This window comes from Heterodontus francisci, chromosome 31, assembly GCF_036365525.1.
Source record: "Heterodontus francisci isolate sHetFra1 chromosome 31, sHetFra1.hap1, whole genome shotgun sequence".
NCBI classification, from domain to species: Eukaryota; Metazoa; Chordata; class Chondrichthyes; order Heterodontiformes; family Heterodontidae; genus Heterodontus; species Heterodontus francisci.
Genome location: NC_090401.1, coordinates 38974595 through 39000526, shown reverse-complemented (window position 1 = coordinate 39000526; position 25932 = coordinate 38974595). Strand labels below are relative to the sequence as shown.

Here is a 25932-nt window from a genome sequence, read left to right as displayed (position 1 = left end):
AGAAAAAACAAAGTCCAAATCTAAATCAATAATTTTCACTGCTTGCATGCAGACCAATAATTAAAATAAACCTAGGTACTAAAGGACTAGTTAGTAGCAAATGGATAACTTTAGATAAATCTCCATTCCTCATATTGCCAGCGAGGTAAGCTCCAAAGTTTGCAAATCTTTGGTCTGGTCACTAGTGCTGCTGTGCCAACTTACCCTGGGGCCTGATGGGATAGGCTTTGTGGGAAGCTTTCAAAGCTGGAGAACTAGCGCTAAACCATGACAACTACCAGTGGCTTTCTAGATACCAAGTGCTTGGACTTGTTCTCCAACTGAAGCACAGTAACATCGGAAGGAAAGCTGCAGAAACCCGGGAGAAATGGGAAAATGTTTAGAGTTATACCTGTCGCTGGATCAAAGTTTACTGAAAATTTTAACAGCCACTTGCATTTCTATGTTCACTCCTTGTGCGGAGAAATATCTCAGAGAAAAACAAATATCAGTTTGACCCCCTTCCCATACTGACATGTTGCACAACCTTAATTTAACATCTGTACAGATGGCACTGCATTTGTGTTGGTGACAGTTATAAAGTAGAACTAGAAAAAAATGCTTAGTTCATAGTGTTTAAGAAATTTGTTACAAGTTTCTTTTGGTGCAGAAATAAAGATCATAGTACTGAAATGGTTTTGAAACTGAACAAGCAGAGCAAATGATTCTTAGGAGGATATCTAAATCACCATTATGCTGATCGAATTTAACAAGTTTAATGGAATTTACTTCAAGAAGTCAATGATATTCAATAGGGCTCATCAGGTTTTGAGAGGTAGCACCAATCTCAGTGCCCAACTCCTGCAAGATTTGTGGCAATGTGCAGCATTATGAACATGAACTCCTCATACTCAACAAGGTTATGAAACATTAATCAGTTCAAAACAAGGGAGGTGGTTCTGGAAGCACTCTTTTCACAGATGGCCATAGGGTTTATAAGCCTTAAATACATATGCTTTGTCAGTTCTCTACGGGACCAGCAGGTGGAGTTGTTTGTTAATGCTGCCCTAGACTGGTTCTCCATCATATCACAGCCAATGCTATTAGAAAGGATGGGTATGGTAAAGTAGCCATTTTCAATGAAAAGACTGGGCAGATAACACTTGTTGCACACTGCAATAGGAAACCAGTTCCTTTCCAAACAACAGTGGCCATATTTTGCCCAAATTTGCCCAACAAAATTTCTGCCTTGCATCTGTCTTTAATTTCTATTGCACTGTGGGATAGGTCATGATGTATCTCCCTCCAAATCCCCCCTCAAGCCAATTATAAAGGTTTCTACTTCCTTTCACAAAAATTTGTACAGCAACAGGTTTAAAGTTAAAAGATGATTAACGGGTAGAGGCTAATAGCAGTGTGGATGAACATGAGGAAAAAATGAACAGACTAAAACATTTTAATTTAATGTGTTATTTTTATTGCAGGGCATAGACAAAAGCTTGAAGACCAGACAAAACCTGGCACACTTTTCCCGGACCCCCGTCTAAGCGAGTTGGAACGGTACCGCCAGACAGCCATGAGGGTTGGTCCATCAACGCCCAGCCCTCGATCTCTGGGTGTACCTCCCCACTTCAACCCACAAACCCAAACACAGATGCAGGGTGAGTGGAACATGAATGCACTTTTGGGATCAACTCTAGGAAATCCTTGCAAGCAGTCAAAGAGTAAAATATTTCCATGCAATGCTTCATTATAAAAATCAATTGCATCCAGATAGAGGGGGAGCATGGTCACAAGTTACAATAAACATTATTTGTAATGGTCATGAGAAGTTTTTGACATTCCTGTACTGACTATACTGGTGCCTTTCTTCCTGTACCCAGGTCCACTGTTTTCAGCATAACTTAATCCATGCTCAGATTCACATTGGCTTCTTGTGACAACATTTGAATTCACCTTTGTATAGTCTGTGTAAAAAAAATACTTCTGGTAAATCCAAAACTGGACTCTGTATTTGTGAAATGCTCCCATAAGGTATAGCAGGTGAAAGCAGGTCAGGGCCCCCCTCGAGTACATTTTCTATATCAGACTTCAGACTGGTAGTTACTGAACTCAACAACAACACACTGCATCACTGAAACTATGCACAGTAAACCCATTGTTCTGGCCCTCTCCGATATAGATCAGCACTATATCACACATTATTGATGACTCCCTGGTAGAAAAGTAACCTTATTATAACACAGCTATGTTGTCAGTTCTGGCAAGCATACATCATTTATGGTTCTCTGATTATTAAAGGACACAAAACAACTTCTTTACAATGCACCATCTACTATAACCCTGTGTTCATATTACACAGAGGGTCTTACTGCATCACAATGACAATTTGCAACATTTTCGTTCAAAGGTACGTAGCTAACACTTGAATAATACCTTGGTGTCACAAAGATTTTGCAGGTCAAAGGCACAAAAAACTCATCACATTATCGATAGTTTCAGTTATATCCACGTTTAGTCACTTGCACATATTGCAGAAAGCTGCAATATAAAACAAAGCAATGAAGTCTTTTTTTTCCAATTTATACTCACATGGATGTTTCATTAAAATGAACCAACAGAAGGAATTTATTCCCCTTTTGTCGAAATGGAATTTCCATCTCGAAATTAGCAAAGTATTTTGGTGAATGTCCTCATAAAAATGACAAAATGGTGTAAAAAGTGATGTCAAAGATGAGATATAAATCAGAGTTAGCACTGAGGGTGTTTTGCCCGGGTAGTGTAGATGAACAGGTGCCTAATCCAACCAGAGAGTTTCAACCAAATCATCTCTTTCATTTAGTTTGGTCCTCTAGAAATCACAGTAGAAGCATCTGGTCTACCTCCTTCTAATCCAAGCATGTATCAGAGTCTCTCCCTTAATAAACCACTTCTGACCTAAGACTATTTCACAACCCACTTATATAGCTGCAGTGCACACAGCTTAAATATGATTTGCCATCATTTTGGGCCTGAAAGAATAACTTCTTGGTTTTGGCATATTACTGGACAAATTACATGCCATTGCCACTTTTGCCTCATATTTATGCTGTCATATGCAAATGCTGTGATGGTATAATGACACAAATGACAACAGTGTGCATGCATCACATCACTGTATTATGCAACCCAAGATGAAATGTAGTCCTAATGAAAGAGATCTAACAACCACATGTGGTGAGTTATTGTAGAATCTCTGCCTTTAGCCTGTCTTCATGTATAGGCTTTTATGAAGGCTCAGTAGTCTTGATGCAAATACCCTTTCACAGTTATAAAATACAAAATTTCCTGAAGGAATAACTCAGCAGCATTAATGGACTTATGGGACAGTATGGTTGTTGATCTTGAGATATATTTGTAATGGAATGCTTGCTTGACTACTCATGCCCTGTCCATATTGCTGCTTTCATACTGCCAGTAATATACTCCCACACATACATTTTTACTCAACGACAAACACACCCATTTCAGTGCGTTTCCAGTCAAAACAATTAGAGTAGAAGGTGGAGATCCGACCAATTCCTTTTTACATAAAAAAACAAACACGCAGCATTCCTTCAGTAGAGTAATACAAGCTCAAAACAGAAAAAGGAAAAATCTTTTCATACAATCCCAACAAAATAGACCTTTATGAGGAGGTAGAGAGTGTTGCCAGATCCATTCCATTCAACCTTTTGTTACTTTGTGATTTTTATTTTCATAATGTATTATAATGTAGCTTCTAATTTCATGGAATAGGAACAAAGAAAGTCAAATAAATGGCCTGTGATGTGGTTCTTAACATGGAACACCTGCTTTCACACTAACTGGATGTTGGTTAAAATCCTTTGGCTGCCTATTATTCGAATCTCTCTGCCACTGTTCCAAGTGCATTTTCTTGACTGGGTTGATAGAACAGATCCTGAGAGAGAGATAAAAATTCAAAAAGCTTCTTGTCAAGTGATCACAATGCAAAATTAATAGTAGTCATGGAGAAGTTATGGATCATTGTAACATTCACTGTCCTAACGGCACGTAGCTCCGGTAAGAAGTAAAGGAAACAAAGTCTGAGGAGGAAGGCAAAGAACAGACATTAAAGTTGGACAATAAAAACGTCCAAAGAGAGAGGATCAAGTGGACTGTTTTCACTGTCTGTGTGTAGCCTGACCCAATCTGTATCCAAAGAACAACAAAATTTTCTGGAACTGTATAGTGTCTGCTCAGATCATACCTTAAGAATTGCATACTATTCTGGTCGTTGAGACAGGGAAATGTGGCGAGTCGAAGAGACTTAGTAGATTAGATTAGAGATACAGCACTGAAACAGGCCCTTCGGCCCACCGAGTCTGTGCCGAACATCAACCACCCATTTATACTAATCCTACACTAATCCCATATTCCTATCAAACATCCCCACCTGTCTCTATATTTCCCTACCACCTACCTATACTAGTGACAATTTTATAATGGCCAATTTACCTATCAACCTGCAAGTCTTTTGGCTTGTGGGAGGAAACCGGAGCACCCGGAGAAAACCCACGCAGACACAGGGAGAACTTGCAAACTCCACACAGGCAGTACCCAGAATCGAACCCGGGTCCCTGGAGCTGTGAGGCTGCAGTGCTAACCACTGCGCCACTGTAGTTGGCAGGAAAAAAGACAGAGGCGCAAGGGGAGAGCCAACTGTGCAACAGCCCCGACAAACAAATTTCTCTGCAGCACCTGTGGAAGAGTCTGTCACTCTAGAATTGACCTTTATAGCCACTCCAGGGGCTGCTTCACAAACCACTGACCACCTCCAGGCGCGTATCCATTGTCTCTCGAGATAAGGAGGCCCAAAAGAAAAAAGAAGAGACAGGGAGATATTTAAGCGCTAGAGGCAATACAAAGACTGATCTCCATTGTCACAGGATGAAGACAGAGAGAAGAAACTTGGGCATTTTAGACTTTAAAAGAATTTGCCTTAAAGATATGTGAGCTAATGCAGGGTATGGAAAAATATATTTCAAATTAAACCATGACTTTCGAACAAGGGGACACAAATTCAAAACAGTCAGGAAGTTCCTTTTGCTGTGAAGAATGGTCACATGGAATGGAGTAAGGTAGTGAAGTGGAAAACTCTGGAGTCTTGTAAGAAGCAGTTGGATGCTATGATAGGGAATCTTTCCAGATAGGTGAGCTTCGATGGGCCAAATGGCCTTCCTCATCTTTGTGTAAATTGTGTTTTTATGCTTTGGTTTGGAAAAAAATAAAAGCTAGAGATAATTAAATCATAGTAGACAAACAGTTAAAGATATTTATGAGGCATTTCTCTGTTCATTATTTTAATAGAGATGTGAACCCTCTTGTGTTAAACAGCTGCTTTGAGATGATGGGCAGAGGAATATCAAGCAAATGCATTGTCCCCTAATATTGCCAGAAGTAATTTCTAGCCTGCATTAATTAGATTTTAACTAGGGGGAGAAGTTTTAGATATTGTCCCCAAAGCAGAAATAAAAGCAGTGTGCAGTTATGGAAACTCAAGGAACAGGCAGGGTGTTTTGGCACAGGATTGTGATCTTATTATGAAATAGACCAAAAGCCACATAGAATGCAACTCATAATAGTGATTACCACTCAACGTCTAGTGAGACAGGAATTAAAACGTCTGACTATTTGAGCCATATTCCACTAATCCAATTTCAGGGTTCCTTCTCTGATATTTTGATTAGATCCAGTTGCTGTTATTATTTATGATTTCTGCACATCCTGGAGTAACACAGTACCTACAAAGGGGCATGCACCCTTTTTCAGGGCCCTTTACACTTTTGATGTCTGAACGTTGTTACGGGACAGTTAATTATCATGAGTTGTGGTCTCACCAATGCTCTATATAGCTGAAGCATAATCTCCCTACTTTTGTATTCAATTCCCCTCGCAATAAACAATAAAATTCTATTAGCTTTCCTAATTACGTGCTGTACCTGCATACTAACCTTTTGCGATTCATGCGCTAGGACACCCAGATCCCTCTGCATCTCAGTGCTCTGCAATTTCTCACCATTTAGATAATATGCTTCTTTTTTATTCTTCCTGCCTAAATGGACAACTTTACATTTTCCCACATTATACTTCATCTGCCAGATTTATGCCCACTCACTTAACCTATACATATCCCTTATGTCCTCTTCACAACCTACTTTCCTACCTATCTTTGTGTCATTAGCAAATTTAGCAACCATACCTTCGGTCCCTTCATCTAACTCACTTATATAAATTGTAAAAAGCTGAGGCCCCAGCACAGATCCCTGTGGCACACCACTCATTACATCTTGCCAACCAGAAAATGACCCATTTATGCCTACTCTCTGTTTCCTGTTAGCTAGACAATCTTCTATCCATGCCAATATGTTACCCCTGACACCATGAGCTTTTATTTTATGCAATAACCTTTGATGTGGCACCTTATCAAATGCCTTCTGAAAATCTAAGTACAATACATCCACCGGTTTCCCTTCATCCACAGCACATGTAACTCCCTCAAAGAACTCCAATAAATTGGTTAAACATGATTTCTCTTTCACAAACCCATGTTGACTCTGCCTGATTATGTTCAATTTTTCTAAGTGCCCTGCTATAACATCTTTAATAATAGCTTCTAACATTTTCCCTAAGACAGATGTTAAGCTAACTGGCCTATAATTTCCTGCTTTCTGTCTCCCTCCCTTTTTGAATAAAGGAGTTACATTTGCTATTTTCCAGTCTAGCGGAACCTTCCCCGAATCTCGGGAATTTTGGAAAATTAAAACTAACACCTCAACTATCTCACTAGCCACTTCTTTCAAGATTCGAGGGTGAAGACCATCAGGACCCAGGGACTTGTCAGCCCACAGCTCCAACAATTTGTTCAGTACCGCTTCTCCGGTGATTGTAATTTTCTTGAGTTCCTCCCTCCCTTCCATTTCCTGACTTGCACCTAATATCGGGATGTTACTTGTATCCTTTATAGTGAAGACTGATGCAAAATATCTGTTCAAATTCATCTGCTGTCTCCTTATTATCCATTATTAATTCCCCAGACTCATTTTCTATAGGATCAACGTTCACTTTGTTAACTGCTCTTATTTAAATATCTACAGAAACTTACTGTCTTTATATTTATAGCTAGCTTTCTCTCATACTCTAATTTTACCTTCCTTATCAATCTTTTAGTCAATCTTTGCTGTTTCTTATACTCTGTCCTATCTTCTGACCTGCCACCCATCTTTGTGCAATTATATGCATTTTCTTTAAGTTTGGTGCTACTATCTTTAACTGTTTTAGTTAACCACGGATGGCAGGTCCCACCCTCGGAATTTTTCTTTCTCGTTGAAATATATCTATTCTGTATATTCTGAAATATCCCCTTATATGTTTGCCACTGCATCTCTATTGACCTATCCCTTAACTTAGCTTGCCAGTTTACTTTAACTAGCTCTGCTTTCATGCCCTCATAATTGCCCTTATTTGAGTTTAAAATACTGGTCTTGGATCCACTCTTCTCTCCCTCAAACTGAATGTAAAATTCAATCATATTATGATCGCTGCTGCCTAGGGGTGCCTTAACTATGAGGTAATTAATTAATCCTATCTCGTTGCACAATACCAGGTCTAGTCTCACCTGCTCTCTGGCTCCAGATGTACTGTTCCAAGAAATTATCCCGAATACATTCTATGTGCTCCTCATCTAGGCTACCTCTGCCCGTCTGATTGTTTCCAGTCTATATGTAGATTAAAATCCCCAATGATTATCGCCATACCTTTCTGACAAGCTGCCATTATTTCTTCCTTTATATCCCATCCTACAGTGTGGTTAACATTAGGTGGCCTGTAGACCACTCCCACAAGTGACTTCTTGTCTTTATGATTTCTTATCTCTACCCAAACTGCTTCTACATCCTGGTTTCCTGAACTTAGGTCATCCCTGTCTATTGCGCTAATACAATCATTAATTAACAGAGCCACCCCTCCACCTTTTCCTAGCTTCCTGTCCTTCCTAAATGCCACGTACCTTTCAATATTCAATCCATGTCATCCTATAGCCATGTCTCTGTAAAGGCTGTCAGATTGTACCTATTTATTTCTCTTTGCGCTCTAAGTTCATCTGTTTTGTTTCGAATGCCATGTGCATTCAGATACAGAGACTTTAGTTTTGTCCTTTTATTATTTTTGTAACCTCTGGCCTTATCTTGATTTACCCTTAGTTTTGTATGCTCTGTCCCTTCCTGTCACAGTCTGTTTATCATTTCCCATATTAATATCTTTCTCTCTTGCCTTGTCTCTACTCCTTGATTTACCATATCTTCCCAAATTTGATCCCTTGCCCCCACTATTCAGTTTAACAACCTCTCTACCAAGGACATAGACTTACAAAAACAAATCACAGCAAAGCATGTAAATAAGTGCAGCATCCAAAGTCAGTGTATCATGGTTTCATAGCATGAACTGGGAAGTTTTATTCTAAACTACAATATCCCAGAATATTGATTCTCTAACTCTGAACTTCAGCTGCTATCTGATTCCACAGTTTTATTCCAATTGTATCTGAAAGGCTGCCTGGAACAAAATCAACTAAAATGAAATCCATCAGAAAATACAAATGAAAGTCAGCGTGGGCTGAAGCTGGGGCTAGCTCCTGCCCACATTAGTAACTGTGTGGTTACTTAGAATAATGACTGCAGATGGTGTTGATAATAGACTACAGTTCCCTTAAATTACTTACTTTGCCAATATACCTGCTATCAACTGAACATGTGGAGAGTTCTTTATTTGCAATTTTATAGAAATCTGCTCCAGCACTGCCCGTGTACCCAACTAAATGAGAACAGGGTCAAGTGGCTAAGTGATGATAGATAGTTTGTTAGGTGGGGGAGGAGAGTGGGGTTAAGTGGCAATGGAGAAGGAAGCAGCTGTTTGAGAATGAGTGGCAAAAGAAGGACAAGGAGGGGTGAGGTTAATAGTGAGTGGCTGTGCAGTGTCATACTGAGAGATTGCATAGAGGTTGTGATCAGTGAATGATGACATTCTACTGCCTACACTGCCATTGCATAAATACAAATCATAGATTTCAAAGGTGAAACTCAGGGAACGTGCGAACATGCTACCCTCAACTGTAGTTGCCAACAGATGTGCAGGTCCATTTGGAAAAGTGAGCATCCAGACTGCTATAAATGTAGGGTTTATATTCTGTGTGTTGTTACGCTGTAATGTTAAGTGCAGAATGGAATCCTGTGCTAGAGTTAAAAATGTGCAGTGTTAGGAGGAGCCTTGTTCAGGCAGAAGTGGTTAAGTGAGTGATTCTGGTGTAGATTTGTGTGACTTTCAGAATTTTCCATTCTGACAGCCTGCTGCAAATTCATACAGCAACAGCTGAGGTTGGTTAAATTGGTACCCAGTATAGTACAGTCATAGGAACGTGCAGAATACATCTCCAGGGAGGCCACCCACACTAAGGATATGGTTGGAATAAACAGTAAAGCTACTGTGCCTGCCATGCACATGTAAAGTTCTGTGTGCACAGACTTGATCTCAAAGCAGGCACAGTGTAGTGACAAGAGGAGAAATTTTAACTCTTCTGTGAAGCGTAAACCAGGAGGAGCTGGTGTTAAAACAGAATGGGTCAATTTCCACCCTGTGGAAATATCAATGCCACTGTTCTCTCAAAGGCAGCAGTGCCCACCTGAACCAGGCAGACTCTGCATCATTTATGCAAATCAGGGTCCTATGATGTGCACAGAAACCTGATGGCTTTTTAACGTCTAAGTGAGCAGGGCTCCTTGTTGTGGTTGCCCTGCTCAGTGAAGTCTAGCCTGAATGAAATCTAGGCCCTGTAAGATAAGTTTGAAACATACCCTTGTGGGGCTAAGGAGAGCAGGAGTGTGCTCCTCCTAGCCTGATGAAAAAAGTCTATATTTCTGCTGGCCCTGCTCTGCCCCCCTCCCACCCAGGAGATGCCACCGAAACCACCCTCCCTCTTCCCCCTCCTGTTCGCGCATCTCTTTCACCTCTTATGGCCCAGCCTGCTGCTGCCTCTCCTGGCTGGGCCTCCCACCTGTGTATTAAAATTTCCCCTTATACTTAAGCTGTTCATTTCATCCTACCTTCATAGAAGGAAATAGTTTTCTGAATAAACTCAACTACTATACCGACTTGTACTTTAAAGGAGCATCACCTTCATTAAAAATTGTTTGTGAAACAATTTTTCCTGGCTTCCAAACGTATCATGCAGTGGGGCAAATTCTGTTGAAATATCTCATTGCTGGGGAACGAGGCCATTATGATGGAAGTCATATATGAGTCTTCTGGCATTCCTGTTTCCCTCAAATAAAAATTCATGAGACCCTCTTGGTGAAGACAACTAGCTGTTAAATGGTACTTGTGATATTCGCAGGTGGACTCTTGAGCATGTTGGTCTGATTTTCTTTGTCCACGATCTTACAGGAGATGCTAACTCATTTTAAATAAGATGTTAATTCCCGTGCTAAAATATCAAATGACTGTCATACAAACATATTTAGCATTCATCCACTAATTCCACAACAACAATTTTTAGACTAGTGTGATTTTAATGGTTAAGAGATCAGATCAAGGAAGAATTGCAAAAGTGGACAGACACTTGGAGCAGAGGAAGATAAAGAGCAATGGGATTATTTTTGTATTGTACCAGAAAAGAGTTAGCATAGACATGATGGGCTGAATGCTGTAAATCTCTGTGGTTTTATGATTTTGTAGTAGCTATCAGAGCAATCTCCCTTTTTACAATCTCCATTTGCATATTGTTCATTTTTAATTCCACAGGGTTTCAAAACATTTCTTTGAACCAGCAAGGTTTAACACAAGAAATTCCCAGACGGTGCCTTATTAGAGAACTGTCTTTTCACAAATCGTTAATCACACTTACGTATGTGTTGTCAGGAATTATTTTCCTTTTTTACGACATACCTGGTGATTGATAAATGTGTCTGTCATTCTGTGAATCAGGCAGGCAGTAAGGTTTAGTGTTTGTTCATTCCAATAAAAGGAAAGAATAGAGACATTTGGTCAAAAACTCAGAGAAAGAAGTATATCTTTCACAGCTTGTGCATATTGGAAACTCAATAGCAGTACGTTTCAACCAAAAATAGGAACATTTAAAAAAATCTTACAGTTTTTTCAAAGCAGATCAATAAAATGTTACTAGCCATTCTTGCACATCCAACACCCCCTGCACCATGCACCCCCACCTCACCCCCGTACCCTCACTCTGTTCCAAACTTTTACAGCACGCTTCGAGTTACACTCACTTAGGAGTGGAATGGAAATGAAGCTCCTTCTTGGGATGATGTTTCTTCTGTCTTATGCCAGAAACAGGGTGGGTTAAAACACTACAGTCATCTCTGTAACCTTAGCTTAAATTCAACCCAAACAGAGGGTATAATGGCCACCTCTCTTTGACTGGCAGGCGTGGAGCCTCAGTTTGAATATATCCTCAAAAGTAGGGTAATGGTAAACTGGGAAGCATCCTAAATATTGTTTGTTTGGCTCTGGGATCTTGGAATGAAGAGATGAAAGTCTTTTCTCCAGTAAATAAAGTGAGTCTGTAAATATGTGCAGTGCTAAAGTGATAGAACTGGGAGACCAGAGTTAAAGTTCTATTCTTAACTGACATTTAGCCTCAAGTTTGCCACAAGATGAATTTGCCAATTTTGGGCAGGTGATATCTGGGTGGAGAAATAGCTCCATTCACAGCCTGCTCAAGGGAATGTTCTAACATATTGCCTGCAGAGCAACATTAACAAAATGTGTGGTAATCCTATAACCTGCTATTTTCCTTTCTTCTGAAGTAAATACTATATGTGTGTACGCACATGCAAGCGAAAAAGCCTGTTGAAAAAGTCATTTCCGTTCTCATTACACAAAAATATTTCCTCAAATTAAACCTTTATTAAGAACAAAGTAACATAAGATTCAAAATAAAAATGAATACTACTTGAATGTTTAACTGGGTGGGAGCCAAAGCAGTGAAATTAGTTGCCTGACTAAACACAACTCAAAAAGTTATTTCCCCAACATGGGCTACTGACCAATGTGGTTAGGTTCCAGTTACCATTATGTTATGCTAACAAGTCCAGGTAAGGTATTTGTCTCTTAGGTTGTGCATAGCTCATGTGTGTGACAACAAAACACATTTACCCTGCCAGTGCTAGCATCCGACTCATTGCATTGCTTTTAGCTTTCCTTGCCCTCAAAAACCGATTTCTATAACCTCATATTAATCTCCCTCTAATCTAGGCTACACTGAAAAGATGTATTACTTTTATTGGCTGTTAAGAAAGAAGAACTTTGTGGTGGAGGACAGTTTCTACTCTGGGTTCTATTTTTCAGCAGAATTACCTACTGTAATCATATAAGATCAGTGCATTTAGAGGAACTGACAGTTCTTTTTTAAAGTTTGAATCAAGCTAATTTGAGAAACTAGTGAGCCAGTTTGGCAAAGCTACAGCAAAGCTCAATGAATTGTCGTGTGTTGATAATGTGATTTATTTGCAAATTGGCTTCGCAATTCTGTTGGTGCCAGTAGTTTACAAAGTTGCATACAACTGAATGAATGGCTTTCTTTGGAATGACATTTGTGTGATTGCATCACTGCAGAATAGTTCACTAAGAAGCAGTGGATACTGGGAATGTACAAGATTGTTAGGATTTCCATAAGATATGAAACACTGAAAAGATATGGTAAATGCTAAATAAGGGAAGTGATATTGTAGCATGAAAAGTTATCAGTTCTGTATTATGGAACTCAGTAAAGTGGAACATGTGGCAAATCAATCTGTTTTGGCAAGCCACAAAAAAACTTACTAAAATGTGCACATTCTTATAGAATAGACTACATTTGAGCACTTTCTTGTAACCTGTATTCTCCAGTAATTAAAAGACATATCAAACGTAAAAGAAATTGTCAGCTACAGCGTGTTCAGATAGAGCCATCTCGTACTGGGACATCTACATCAGGCATTGCAGTTTCATACATATTCTGTTAATGATTGTGTTGCTTGCATGTCAATACTTCAATTAACAATAACTTGCATTTATATAGTGCTTTTAACGTAGTAAAACATTCCATGGCGCTTCACAGAAGCTTCATCAAACAAAATTTGGCACAGAGCCACACAAGGTGATATTAGGGCAAACAAATAAAAGCTTGGTCAAAGAGATAAGTTCTAAGGAACTTTTTAAAGGAGGAAAAAGAGGGAGAGAGTTTTAGGGAGGGAATTCCAGAGCTTAGGGCCTAGGCAGCTGAAGGCCTGGCCACCAATGGTACAGCGATTAAAATCAGGGATGAGCAAGAGGCCAAAATTGGAGGAGCTCAATTATCTCAGAGGGTTGTGGGCTGGAAGTTATTGTTGTTATATTTAAATACGGGATCTAGTAAAATCTGCCTTTTCCCTGGATAACTTGTCATAGTGACTATGATAACAATTATAGGGAGCAGGTCAATAAGTTTAAGTAACAAATTCTGCCCACAGTGGAGTAAGCTAATGGAGATTTCATGCACTCTCACAGGGTTGGGAAACAGTGAAGCAAGTTATCTCATGCTGCTCTTGCACAGCTACTGTATATACAGCCAGGGAATGGACAGTGAGCTAAACAAAAATGTAAAATTGAGAAGGGAGAGGTAAATTCATTTAAAAACAAATAAACCCGCTCAGTTTTGTAAAACACATTGCCTGCACGTGGGTGCTAAATCATAGATGAAAGGGTTCACTGTAATTCATTGTTTCTTGCAGTTTAGCCTTTGATTACTGGGAGCAGTAATTTTCTTTAAATTACTGTCTCACACCTAAAGTCCACCCTAAAACTCAGACTTGATATCATCATTTAATTATACTGTTGTAAACCATCTCAAGTACGCTGATTAACAGTCTTCCCCTGTGGCATGTTGTGTGCGTGCCAGAAGAATCAGACTGAGGTGTTGCATACTCGACAGGAATTATAATTTTATCCAAAAACGGCACCTGGAGAGCTCTATTTCTTATTGTCCACAAACAGCCAGCCTGTTCTTTTTTGACTCATCAGGAGGAGCTGCTACTCCTTTTCTTAAAAAAAAAGTTGCCCTGTAGAAAGTGTATTGCTGTGGAAATATTGCTAAAATCTGATCTAAGTACATCAGTTGAGCCGTTGTTTCTGGCTATGTTTTACTTTCACTGTAGAGGGTCAGCGCTGTCAGCTGAAAACGCTTTACAAAATTGTTTCGCCGATGAATTATTTCAGCTGACGTTATTTCACAAGAACTCGACAAGCAGGCTCATATTTGCTGGCTGTATGGTAACTAACCCTGTTACAGTCTTGTTGACCAGTCGTGACCTCCCACCATCCCTTCTGCACGTGCAATGGCCCGAGTAATGCTAAACAAATGTGCAGAGATATTGGCTGCAACACTGTAGCCCCAATTCACTCCTTGTAAATATGGCTACCTGCCTGGAGCTTGGGAACACAAAACTTACTCTAATGATTTTACTACTTGCCCAGATGGGGGTGATCCACCACCAGATTTATTTTATGTGGAATCTATGGCTTGGTTCTAGTGTGTTGTGAGCTAACATAGTCTATGCCTGCTCTATATAATGCAAATAGAAATTCAGAAAACAGTTCATGGCAATACTTTCAAGTGTTACCAGAGTTCCTGAAGACATAGTCTTCTATAAATCAGATTGCATTTTTCTTCGGTTCATCTGATGTATGAACCAGATTTCCTTCAGATGATGCAAGTACATGTGGTCTACAGAGGAAAACACTTTGAGGGTCATTTTAGCCAAATGCGGCAAACGGGAAACCCACAGGATCGAGCAGGACACCAGTTTCATACCCCGCCCATTGGTTTCAATGGAGAATTAAATTGGGTGGGCACCCGATCTCATCAATTTCCAAATGGGGGAGTTCGATTAAAATTACCCCTTTCATCTCTAACACTGAATACAGAACTCACTGCAAAAATCCAGTTATGGGAACATTTGCCTTTTTGCATCTAAACATCTACAATACTTTATTTTTATTTTTGTATCAATCTGGAAATGAAATCACCTGAGAGCTAGATGTGGTTGAAGTGTTGTAATCTCAGTTTTGGGTTTCCATGGAATCCAGGTGATGAAAGATGAATACTTCAGATTTGTGATGGACTGAAGTTGATGCAATCACAGAGGCCAGGGTGTCGGCAGCTCAGTGTTTTCTTCTGGACACCCGCGGAGTACTCCTGCACTTGGTGGCCCAACAAAAATCATTTTTAACTGTCTGTTTTTGGCGCTCAAATTGACAGTGCCACCATGTAAAATGTTACAATGCCAGTTGTCTCTCTAAGTCGCAATCAAGATCCTATGTACTTCATGCAACTCTGATTGACATATTAAAAGGGCCTATCTGTTAGAGAAACTTCCAAGCCTGTTTGTGAAGAAGACACTGAGACTAGGATGCTTTGATGGAGACTGTTTATTGCTTGCCACAGAAGTTACTTCTCCACTCCTAACAGCACTCACCCACCCCATCCCCGGCTGGCTCTTCTTTATATATACATTTCAGTACAATTAACTAATCAATACCTGTTCACCCTATTACCTTCAACCAGTAGTTATTTAACATCCATTAACAGAACTTATTAGACACTAACACTATCACCTGAAACAGGTGGGTGCTCCAGCCTCACATTGGAAGAGTCCCTCTCAGGATGGGAGCGGGAATGGGGAGGTAAATTTCTCTCTACAATATTCAGGGCGCTATGCATGAAATCTGGAAACCAGTAAGAAATCAAACTAATATAAAAGCTAAATACTACAGATGCTGGAAATCTGAAATAAAAGCAAAAGGTGCCGGAAATACTCAGTAGGTCTGGCAGCATCAAAGGTCACTGACCTGAAATATTAACTCTGCTGCTCTCTCCACAGATGCTGCCAGACTTTTTGAGTATTTCCAGCACTTTTTGCTTTTATTTTAAGAAATCAAACTAATTTATGGCAGAATATGAGACAAAGATATAACAACTGGTTTTGTGCTTTAGAGAATATAAAAATAAGCAAATTGAGCTATAAAATGGTATGATGTAATAAATAACTGCTAGTTTAAAAACAATCACATTAATAAGCTGACATAATTTGGTTAGTTGTTGTGACCTATTTGGAATCATTCCGGAGTGACAGCACATACAGATCCTGCAGGATGAGAGCCCTGTTGTAGTTGTGTAAGCTATTCCACATGGAAAATCATTGCAGTCATGGAGTTGCCAGCAGTACACAGTCTGTTGCTTGGCTTGGTGACTCAGCGCTTTGGCTGGGTACTTTCCTGTTTGGGTTTAGCAGTCCTTCATTGACCAGTAGCATTGCTCAACATTGAAGTAGTTTCTGATTGTTTATGCAGAATTCTGTACTCACAAGGCTTTTATTCAGCAGCAGGTTATAATATGATATGAACATGTTTAAACTTTTTTTGATTGATGCAGCTGGATTGTACAATCACTTCCAAATGGTGCTGTACTGAACACAAACAATTCCAGATCTTTTTAAAAAAAAAAAGGAGCCCGAGTACATCCACAGTTCAGTGAATTAATCTTTTACTCCTTCATTTCTTCTGTTTTGACTTAATTTTTTTAAATAACCTTTTTATGGTCATAAATTGGTCACAATTAGCAGGAGATGGTAGCATAGTGGTAATGTTACTGGACTAGCAATGCAGAAGCCTGGATTTATGCTCTGGAGACAGGAGTTCAGATCCCACTGTGGCAGTTGGTGGAATTTATATTTGATTAATTAATAAATCTGGAATAGAAAGCTAGTATCAGTAGTGGTGACCATGAAACTGCTGGATTGCTGTAGAAACCCATCTGGTTCACTAATGTCCTTTAGGGAAGGAAATCTGCTGTCCTCACCTGTTCTGGCCTACGTGTGTCTCCAGATCTACAGCAATGTGGCTGACTCTTCATTGCCCTCTGAAATGGCCTAGCAAGCCATTCAGTTGTACCAAAACTGCTACAGAAATGTCAGCACTGTTGGTGTGACTGCAGAAGTTCAAGAAGGCAGCTCACCACCACCTTCTCAAGGGCAATTAGGGAATGGCAATAAATGCTGGCCTGGCCAGCGATGCTCACATCCCAGGAACAATTTTTTTAAAAATGACACTGAGACAACACTAGCCATTTTATAAGTTTTGTTTCAAAATGCAGTCACTGTTGTATTGCCGGGAAATACAACAGCCAAATTGTGCACAGCAAGGTCCCACAAACAACAATGAGGTAAATGACCAGTGAAATTGGTTGAGGGATAAAAATTGGCCAGGACATGAGGAGAATTTCCCTGCTCTTCTTTGAATAGTAGCATGGGATCTTATGTGCCTATCTGAGATGGCCTTGGGGGGCCTCCGTTTGAATGTAAATCAATGTAAAGTACAATATTAGAAGAATGCTAGACTTGAAATGCTAGTGTTCATACAGTAACCTATCATGTATTTAATTTGCTTTTCCCTATAGGCACCTCTGACATCAGCCCATTCGCAGACCCTCGCCAATTTGAGCGTCAGTTTCCTGGACTGTCTTCACTTACAGAATCCCGTTTTTCAGATCCTCGCATGAACTATCCTGGTGCTATGTCTGCTGCTGCCTTTACCTACTCCACCACTCCATCCACAGGGGGCATCGGGGGTATCAGCATGACAGGCATGGCAGCCACAGCTCGGTACCATACCTACTTGCCACCACCTTATCCTGGATCAGCCCAGAACCAAAGTGGACCCTTTCAGACCAGTGTCTCACCATATCATCTCTACTATGGCACCTCTGCTGGATCATACCAATTTTCCATGGTCGCAGGAGGAGACCGCTCACCTACCAGAATGCTGCCTTCTTGCACCAGTGCATCTAGTGGAAGCACACTCATGAATCCTAATTTAGCCAATCAGAGTGATGTTGTGGATGCTGATGGCAGCCAAAGCAATTCTCCGACAGCAATGACCACCACAGGGCGAATGGACGAATCAGTCTGGAGGCCTTATTAGGAAACCAAAGATGCATGAGCAACGTTAATTGTTCAAAAATCAAGAAAACCTTCTCTCAGTGTACATTAATTAATTCTAGCTGTAGTTGAGAGAATAGGGGAAAGAAGATATCCTTATATGTCCGTGTACAGACAATGAATGATTTTTGGCTAAAGGTACATATTGTATATACAAACATTCAAATGGTGAGCGATGGTGGAAAATAATCAGCTCACCTTTTAGTAGCCAAATACCCACCTAATCAAAATGACTTCCAACCAAAGATAATGACCATCATATTTCATAAATAACAAACGGGCTGGCATAGGTTGGACATAATTAGTATTTTAGCCTCTTGCAATTATCATTTGTTGGTCAGCTGCAATTATATAATTGCCATTGGCCATGTGGATATTGGATTGTTTTCTGCTATGGTGGGAACATAGTGTTTCAGCACTTGCATTTTTAAACTGTATTAAAGTGACAATACATTCTCTTAACCTGCACAGAATTGCCACAACTATCAAAAATAAGATAGTCCTCTTATAATAGACCACTTTGTAAAGATTAGATTCTTGTAGTCATGCCTCTATTCTTACCTTTAGGGCATGCACAGTACTTGTGCAATTTTTCAGAGGTTTAAACAAGCCATACTGAAGTTCTCATGAAGACCAAAAACTGAAATAAGGGCCACAAGACATTATCTAGTGACTGTTGAGTAAACTTTCAAAAATTGCATTTTGATGTTATTAATGTTTCCTTTTGCAAATGAGGCAGCGGTGTATGAGCCAATTGATTTATCAAAGCATTAGACATTCATATTCTGAAGTCATCCAAGCTCAGGTACTTCAGTTTACAGTCTCTGCATGATGAATGAAGACCAAATCAAAAAATTAGGTCTGTACCGAAGGACGCACTTGGAAATGTTTCTGCAAACCCACATATTGTATTATATTTGTGTAAGAAATATTTTGGAACAGTAATTTGGCATACTTAAAGATAACTACTTATATCGTTGTTTCCCAGTGGGCAGGGCTATATTCATGAAATAAATGTGGATTTTGGTTTTACTGCATTCCTTAGTATGTTGATGTTAGGACACTCTCTTTTTAGCTGAAGTGCTGCATACTATACTGGCAGAAACAGTTAATTTTAATCTTTGAGTTAATTGCCACCAATGAGCTGCAAATGTCTTTATGTTCATATTATGCTTATAGATAGCAGAGTATTTCTTCATGTTTACCACTGAATCGACAAAAACTAGATACATGCTCAGATGGATCCAGGAGTAGATTAAATCATTTTCAAGTTGATTATTTCACTCACTGTGGACTGCAACATATAATGCACGGAGATACGCAGTGCTACTGATCATGTGATACTGCTAGTGAAGTTCTTTAAATAGTTAGGAACATAGGAACAAGAGTAAGCCATTCAGCCCTTCGACCCTGCTCCGCCATTCAATACAATCACGGCTGATAATCCACTTCAATGGCTTTTTCCCCACACTACCCCCATATCCCTTTTTGTGGTATTTCGAAATCTGTCAATCTCTACTTTAAACATATTCAATGACTGGGCTTCCACAGCTCTCTGGGGTAGAGAATTCCAAGGATTCACGACCCTCCGAGTAAAGAAATTTCTCCTCATCTCTGAGCTAAGTGGTTTCCCCCTTATTTTGAAATTGTGTCCCCTGGTTCTAGACTCCCCAACCAGGGGAAACATCTTACCTGCATCTACCCTGTCTATCCCTTTAAGTATTTTGTAGGTTTCAAAGTGATCACCTCTCATTCTTCAAAACTCTAGAAAATACAGGCCCAGTTTCCCCAATCTCTCTTCATAGGACAGTCCCGCCATCCCGGGAACAAGTCTGGTGAACCTTCATTGCATTCCCTCTATGGCAATAATATCCTTCCTAAGGTAAGGGGACCAAAATTACACACAGTACTCCAGGTGTGTCTAACAAAGGTTCTGTACAATTGAAACACGACTTCACAACTCCTATACTCAAATCCTCTGGCAATAAAGGCTAACATACCATTAGCCTTCCTAATTGCGTGCTGCACCTGGCATGTTAGCTTTCAGTGACTTATTGACGAGGACACCCAGGTCCCTTTGTACATCTAACTTTCTAATCTCTTAGCATTTAAGAAATACTCTGCACATTGGTGGAATGGTGATAAATATCTGCTCTTATGGATATAGCAGGGTAGCAATTTAATGGCACATTAGTAGAGATTGCCTCGGTCCTATATGAGCCCTTGCATGGCTAATGTGCATGTGTAGTATGCATTCCAAAAACAGTGTTGCAATGAAGCTTTCGGTTGGTGATCCACACTTTACACTTGGTAAGTCAGTGAGTTGTTGCACCTTTCTAAAAAAAAAAATTGACCAAAATGTAAGTACTTCTTTTTCAAATAATAATTTCATCAGGTTTTTGATTGTTTACATAAAAATGTAAAGTGAAGCATTGCTATTCATTGAAGAAAAAACAATACTTCTGGTTAAGATGATTTTTTTTTGAAAAGGTACAATGCAGTCTTGTTTATCCAGAATAATCATTATTGAACAGACCAGTAAATGACAAATATATAGTCTAAAGAAGTCTAGGTTTCTTGAGGGTTATCTTTACATTTCTTTTTTCATTGTTTTCTTTTATCCTAGCTATGTTTCATCCAGTTCCATGTTTCAAATGGCATCCCACTATCTTTTTACACTCAATATACAATATGGTAGCATGACTACTAGATGCTACACTTATCACAGCACTCCTATAACCCAAAAGGAATCCTTCCAGTTTCTTTATCTAAGGGACTAATTTTCTTCAACATTTTGAAGGTGTGTATGTACTTGTTCATTTAACAAGGAATTAAGGGTGGGTTTGTTAAATGAATAACTTGATGTGTAGTGGCTACCCTAAATTGTCCTGGAAATTATTTGTAAGTAGCCACTGGCAGCCCACAAAATATATTTTAACTAGTGTTTACCATTAGCCCAAATGTCATCAATAACGTATCTGTGGGTCTGTTCCATCAGGGATTATTTGGATAATTAATGTGAGAAATTGGAAGCTTTATTGCACCTGTGTTTTGAAATCATCCAGTCACAGTTGGGGAACTAAAATCTAACAAAAGCTTTCAAAGGTAATTGCTTGATTCTAGCTTCCTGATTCTTTTTGTTTCAGAGTGAGGTTTGCACAGTAACAATGAACAAGATTTTCTTTATGAACGTCCCAATTAAAATTCAAGTTGATTATTTCAGTATTTCTATGCCTTTGTAAACAATTTTTAAGGTTAATTATAAATTGCCAATTTTATTTCTCAGCACAACTTCTTACAAAGAGACAGTAGTGTCTTTCAAATCCTCAGTTAGATATGTTTTAATGTCGTCAGGTATAAACATGCAACTTTCATGATTGCAGTTTCTCCCTGAACATTGAAAGATTATGTCTTTGGAATCTAGTGAGGCACAGTTCATGAACAGCATTCAAATAAGACACCGATGCCACTACAAAGTCTCTCTACCTATTGCATGCTATGGATATTGCTGCTTCCTGCCAAACAACCTTAGCCAGGATACTTAGTCATATGTAGAGAGCAGGGAAGACCTCATTTATGTGCTAGTAGATTTTAAAGGTTTTACAGGCTGAACAGTACACTTTATCCCATTGTTCCTTATTCCATAGGCATAGATCTAGACTGAGACTACACTTGCTAATGGGTACATTTAAAACCATGTGAAAGCTATTCTGACATCCAAGATGTTATTGCAAGTAATATGTTCACCCACAGATGTTATTTGGTTGACATAAAGCAATACATTTTTAACCAATGGTTTGTCTTGCATACCTTTGGTATAAATATATTTATTTTCCAAAATGAGAAGCAAAATATAACCTTATTGTTTGCAGCTTTGTAGCTTCATAAGGTCCAGAGAAGACTTGTCTCTTTAAAAAAAAAACAGTGCCAGCTTAACATTTTCCAGCTTATCTCTTTAAGCATAAAGTCTCCTTTGTATTTTATTTATTAAGAGTGGGAGCTGGAAGCTGTCCACATAAAGACATTTTTATTTCTGTACAGATGTATCTTATTTGGATTAAGCAGTAGCACTAATACAAGGGTGTCGGGTTACACGCTTTTAAGTTTGTGTCAGTGCAAATTCCATCCTATTTAATAACTGAATATATTTGTTTTTCAAAAGATTAATTGTCTGCCAAGCTGGGCTTTTTAAAAGATTGGAATATTATTTTTTTCTTACTAGAGAAGTGACAATTCTATGCTAAGCTGTGAGTTTGGGCTGCAGGCAGCAACCTGGAAAGCAAAGTACAATATCAATTTGTTCAGTTGTACCAAATGTTGCACACTTCATCCTCACAAGGGTTTACCAGTTAGCTCAGTACAGTGAGTCACAGTGGGGACATGGGATAGGAAATCCCTTGTTTTGTATCAGCCAATAGCCCACTGAGCCATAAAGAAAAACCCAGTAGCCAAAGACCTGGCCACTTAACAAGCTGTCTGAAACAAGTGTAAAGCAGCTGCCCATTTTGGCCACTTTCTGTTATCCTTATTTGGTAACCAGTATTTAAAGGTTGCTAATAGCTGCCTGGCCACAGTTTCTTCCCCCCCCCCCCCCCCCCCACCCCATTGTGACTAGAAATGTAATGTAATCAGCCACAGATCTGCAGAAATATTTAGATTAGAAGCTACAGGACAGGCATTCTGATACTGTCACAGGTCATTGGTACCTAACACATTTGGTGGCCATTACAGTGGGTATGGGGATGGGCTGAAAGATCAAAGTCTTCTTTGGTGGTTCAGTTCTACCTGAGCAAGATGGACATCTCGGAAGCCAGCACCGGAATCAAGCCAACAAAGCAACATAATATATACATCCAATGAAAATATCATACGCACTTATCCATTTTTGGATCCCAATTTGAGTTTATAATTTTTGGATATCCTTGAGTATTTGCTTGAACTTGCTATTACCTTGAGCCAAAGGTGAGGTTTTTTCCAAAACATCCATATTGAGTTTGGCTTGCTTTTTAGGCCTGGTTCCCATGTGTACCCCTCTGGAGATTCATATCAATGAAGGTATCATCTTTTCTAGGGGAGGCAAGGTAATTATGTATAATTCTGTGATTCTTTACGTTAAAAAAATCTTTATTTTTGGCCTAGGCTTCCATGCTTGAAGATATCAGCCTTAAAAATAATTGAGGACAATTCAATTCTGTAGGATAAACATTTTCCATGCATAAATGTACATTCTATAAACATAGCAAAACAATGAAATGCTTGCCATGTATTACCATATGCAACTAAACTGCTGCCTGTTTTATTTTAAAAGTATACTTCCTCAAGCCAGTTCTGTCACTGTTATATGCTTTGGCTGTATCAAATAATTGCTTTCTTCTAACATTAATAAAATGAAAAGAACTCTGCATTTAAAACCGCTTTTGTTGGTTTGATATTGTAAAATAACTTAAATATTGATGAAATTGAATTACTGTACTTAGAACTCCTGTACAACATAGATTATATTTGGTCAAGATGTTTTTCATTTTGTTCTCTTGATTAATCACTGGAGTTAAGTTGTGCTTCAATAAAAATGGCCTTTTTCTGATGTAACAATTGCAGTGTAAGTGTTTGAATTGACAATCTTGTCTTTTAGAACATTGTGTATTTTTCTGCTTTGGTTCTGCAGTGCTGCTTTGCTTAACTAGCCAGTTGGGACAATTTCCGGCATTGATGAGATGGGTCAAATGGCCTAGTTCTGTGCTATAGGATTCTATGAAGCTAGGTAATTAATTTTCTTTTACAGGCACTATCAATGCCATTTCATTTTCAATCGTTAGAAGGTTTGTTTCATGGGTTGGGGTTGGGGAGCAGTTTTGTTCCATTTGTTTCCCACCTCCTGAAATGCTTTCTATCAAAACCTTTTACTGTTGTGTGGTAATCTGTCAAATCTCCTAGTCATAAACTGAGGATGCTTGCTCAATGTGAGCAGGTGTACTGAGACTAGGATTCCTATCTCTGGCCTTCATGGAAGGCCAGTGCTGCACTGCTGTAAATAGTGAATTGTCCTGAAGTTTGGTACTTCAAAGACTAAAGGATTTTTTTGTCCAAACAATTTTAGCCCCAAAAACATTGACAAATATTACAAGATTTTAAAACAAAGTAAAGATAACAGTGACATTGTTTATATCTGGATCTTTACTTCTGGCATTGGTTTCAATAATAGGACCTGTTTAAAGACTTGTCAATAGTTCCAAATGTGGTCAGTTGCTACAGGCAAGTTCCTCTTTTTATTCAAGAGTTTAATCAAGTCTACAGTTCAGACACAGGTCATTTAGCCCAAATGGTTTATGCTAGCATTCATGCTTCACTGAGTCTTCTCCCAACCCGTTTCATCTATCTCTATCAAAATATCCATCCATTCTTTTCTCCCTCATGTGTTTATCTAGCTTCCCTTTAAATGCATCTATGCGAGTTGCCTCAAATATTCCTTGTGGTGGTGTGATACACAATATAACCACCCTCTTGGCAAAGAAGTTTCTCCTGAATTCCCTATTGCATTTATTTGTAACTCTTATATTAATGGCTTCTAGTTTTGGACACCCCCACAAGTGGAAACATTTTCTGTACATTTCCCCCATCAAACCCTTTCATTATCTTCAAACCTCTATCAGGTTACCTCTCAGCCTTCTCTTTTCTATAGAGCTCCAGCCTGTTCAGCTTTTCCTGATAAGTATATCCTCTAAGTTGTGGAATCATCCTTGTGAATCTTGTTTGCACCTTCTACAATGCCCCGATATCCTTTTTGTAATATGGAGACCAGAAGTGTTCATAGTACTTCAAGTGTGGTCTAACCAAGGGGTGGAAGGGGCTGAAAGATTTGAATCTAAGAGTACAGTATAACTGAGCATCTAGACCAATTTGTACTGAGGACCACCCAAAATTCAGAATGGTCGCAATCGGAAGTTCCGAATAAGCAGACAGTTGTAAAAGAGAAGACCCTTTTTAAACTACCAAGGAAATTGCACATAAACGCCCACGGTATCATCAAAAATATCAGATTTCCTTCCCCTTCAATTTCTTAGGCCACTGGCAAACTTGAATGAAGACTTTTTTTTTGAAATGCTAATAGTGTCTTCATCCCAGCCACCAAAATTCACCCACTAAATATCGGAGCACATGCCATTTGGCACAGTTTAAAAATGACACTGAATATGTGCGAAAGGAACAGGGAAAGAACAACATGCCCAGTATACAATAAATTCTTAAAGGCACAGATATAACCAAATCCAAGCAAACTGAAAAAAATCCTAATTCAGGTATTACTTTCCTTCCAATATCAAAACATTGGCCCAATCCAAAGTATTTCAATATCAGTCGCATCTCTTGTCACATTAGCTATACAGAATTCATGCTTTTTCAAAGAGGTATGCAGCTGAAAGTGCTAATGGATAACATTCCTGGTGTAACACTATGTAGTTTGTGTTTATGCAGCAAGATAAGGGGTTACAGTACTAATTACAGCTTGTAATGTGCTAATGCAGTGTCTGTACATTTAGCAGAATGAAAGGATTAACTGTTTAAGGTACTACTAGTCGTAACAATGATTGTGTTCAGTTTGTCGGGTTCGTAGAGCACAGTAAGGGTTAGCACAAAGATGACTTCAAGAAGTGGCAGTTCAGTTGCTTGCCAATCCATATGATGACATTTAAAGACAAGGCTCAGCTTATTTAAACTGCCACGTAGCCCTATATTTTCGGCATATTTCCTGTTCATGGATATAGAACACAGTCAGCTCGAGTACCACATGTCTACAGTGGAGCAGCAGCTTGTTTGTGTTTTGAAGCATTAATCAGTTACAGTGCTCTTAAAAAGTACTGTACCCAGTGATGTGCAGTGACCTCAATCCCAG

At 39.2% G+C, this 25932-nt stretch overlaps 1 protein-coding gene across 3 annotated transcripts in view; it reads left to right on the top strand.

The window, feature by feature from the left end:
* runx3 (RUNX family transcription factor 3) overlaps nt 1-23636 on the top strand; it is a 198081-nt gene extending 174445 nt beyond the window's left edge. For 2 of the 3 annotated variants that reach the window (XM_068011340.1, XM_068011341.1), the window contains 2 exons: nt 1464-1640; nt 17504-23636. In XM_068011340.1, the coding sequence (XP_067867441.1) occupies nt 1464-1640; nt 17504-18027 (701 nt within the window). In that variant the 3' untranslated portion in view covers nt 18028-23636. The remainder of the gene's footprint in view (nt 1-1463; nt 1641-17503) is intronic. The other variant, XM_068011342.1, reaches the window with a different exon arrangement.
* Nucleotides 23637-25932: the final 2296 nt, after the last annotated feature.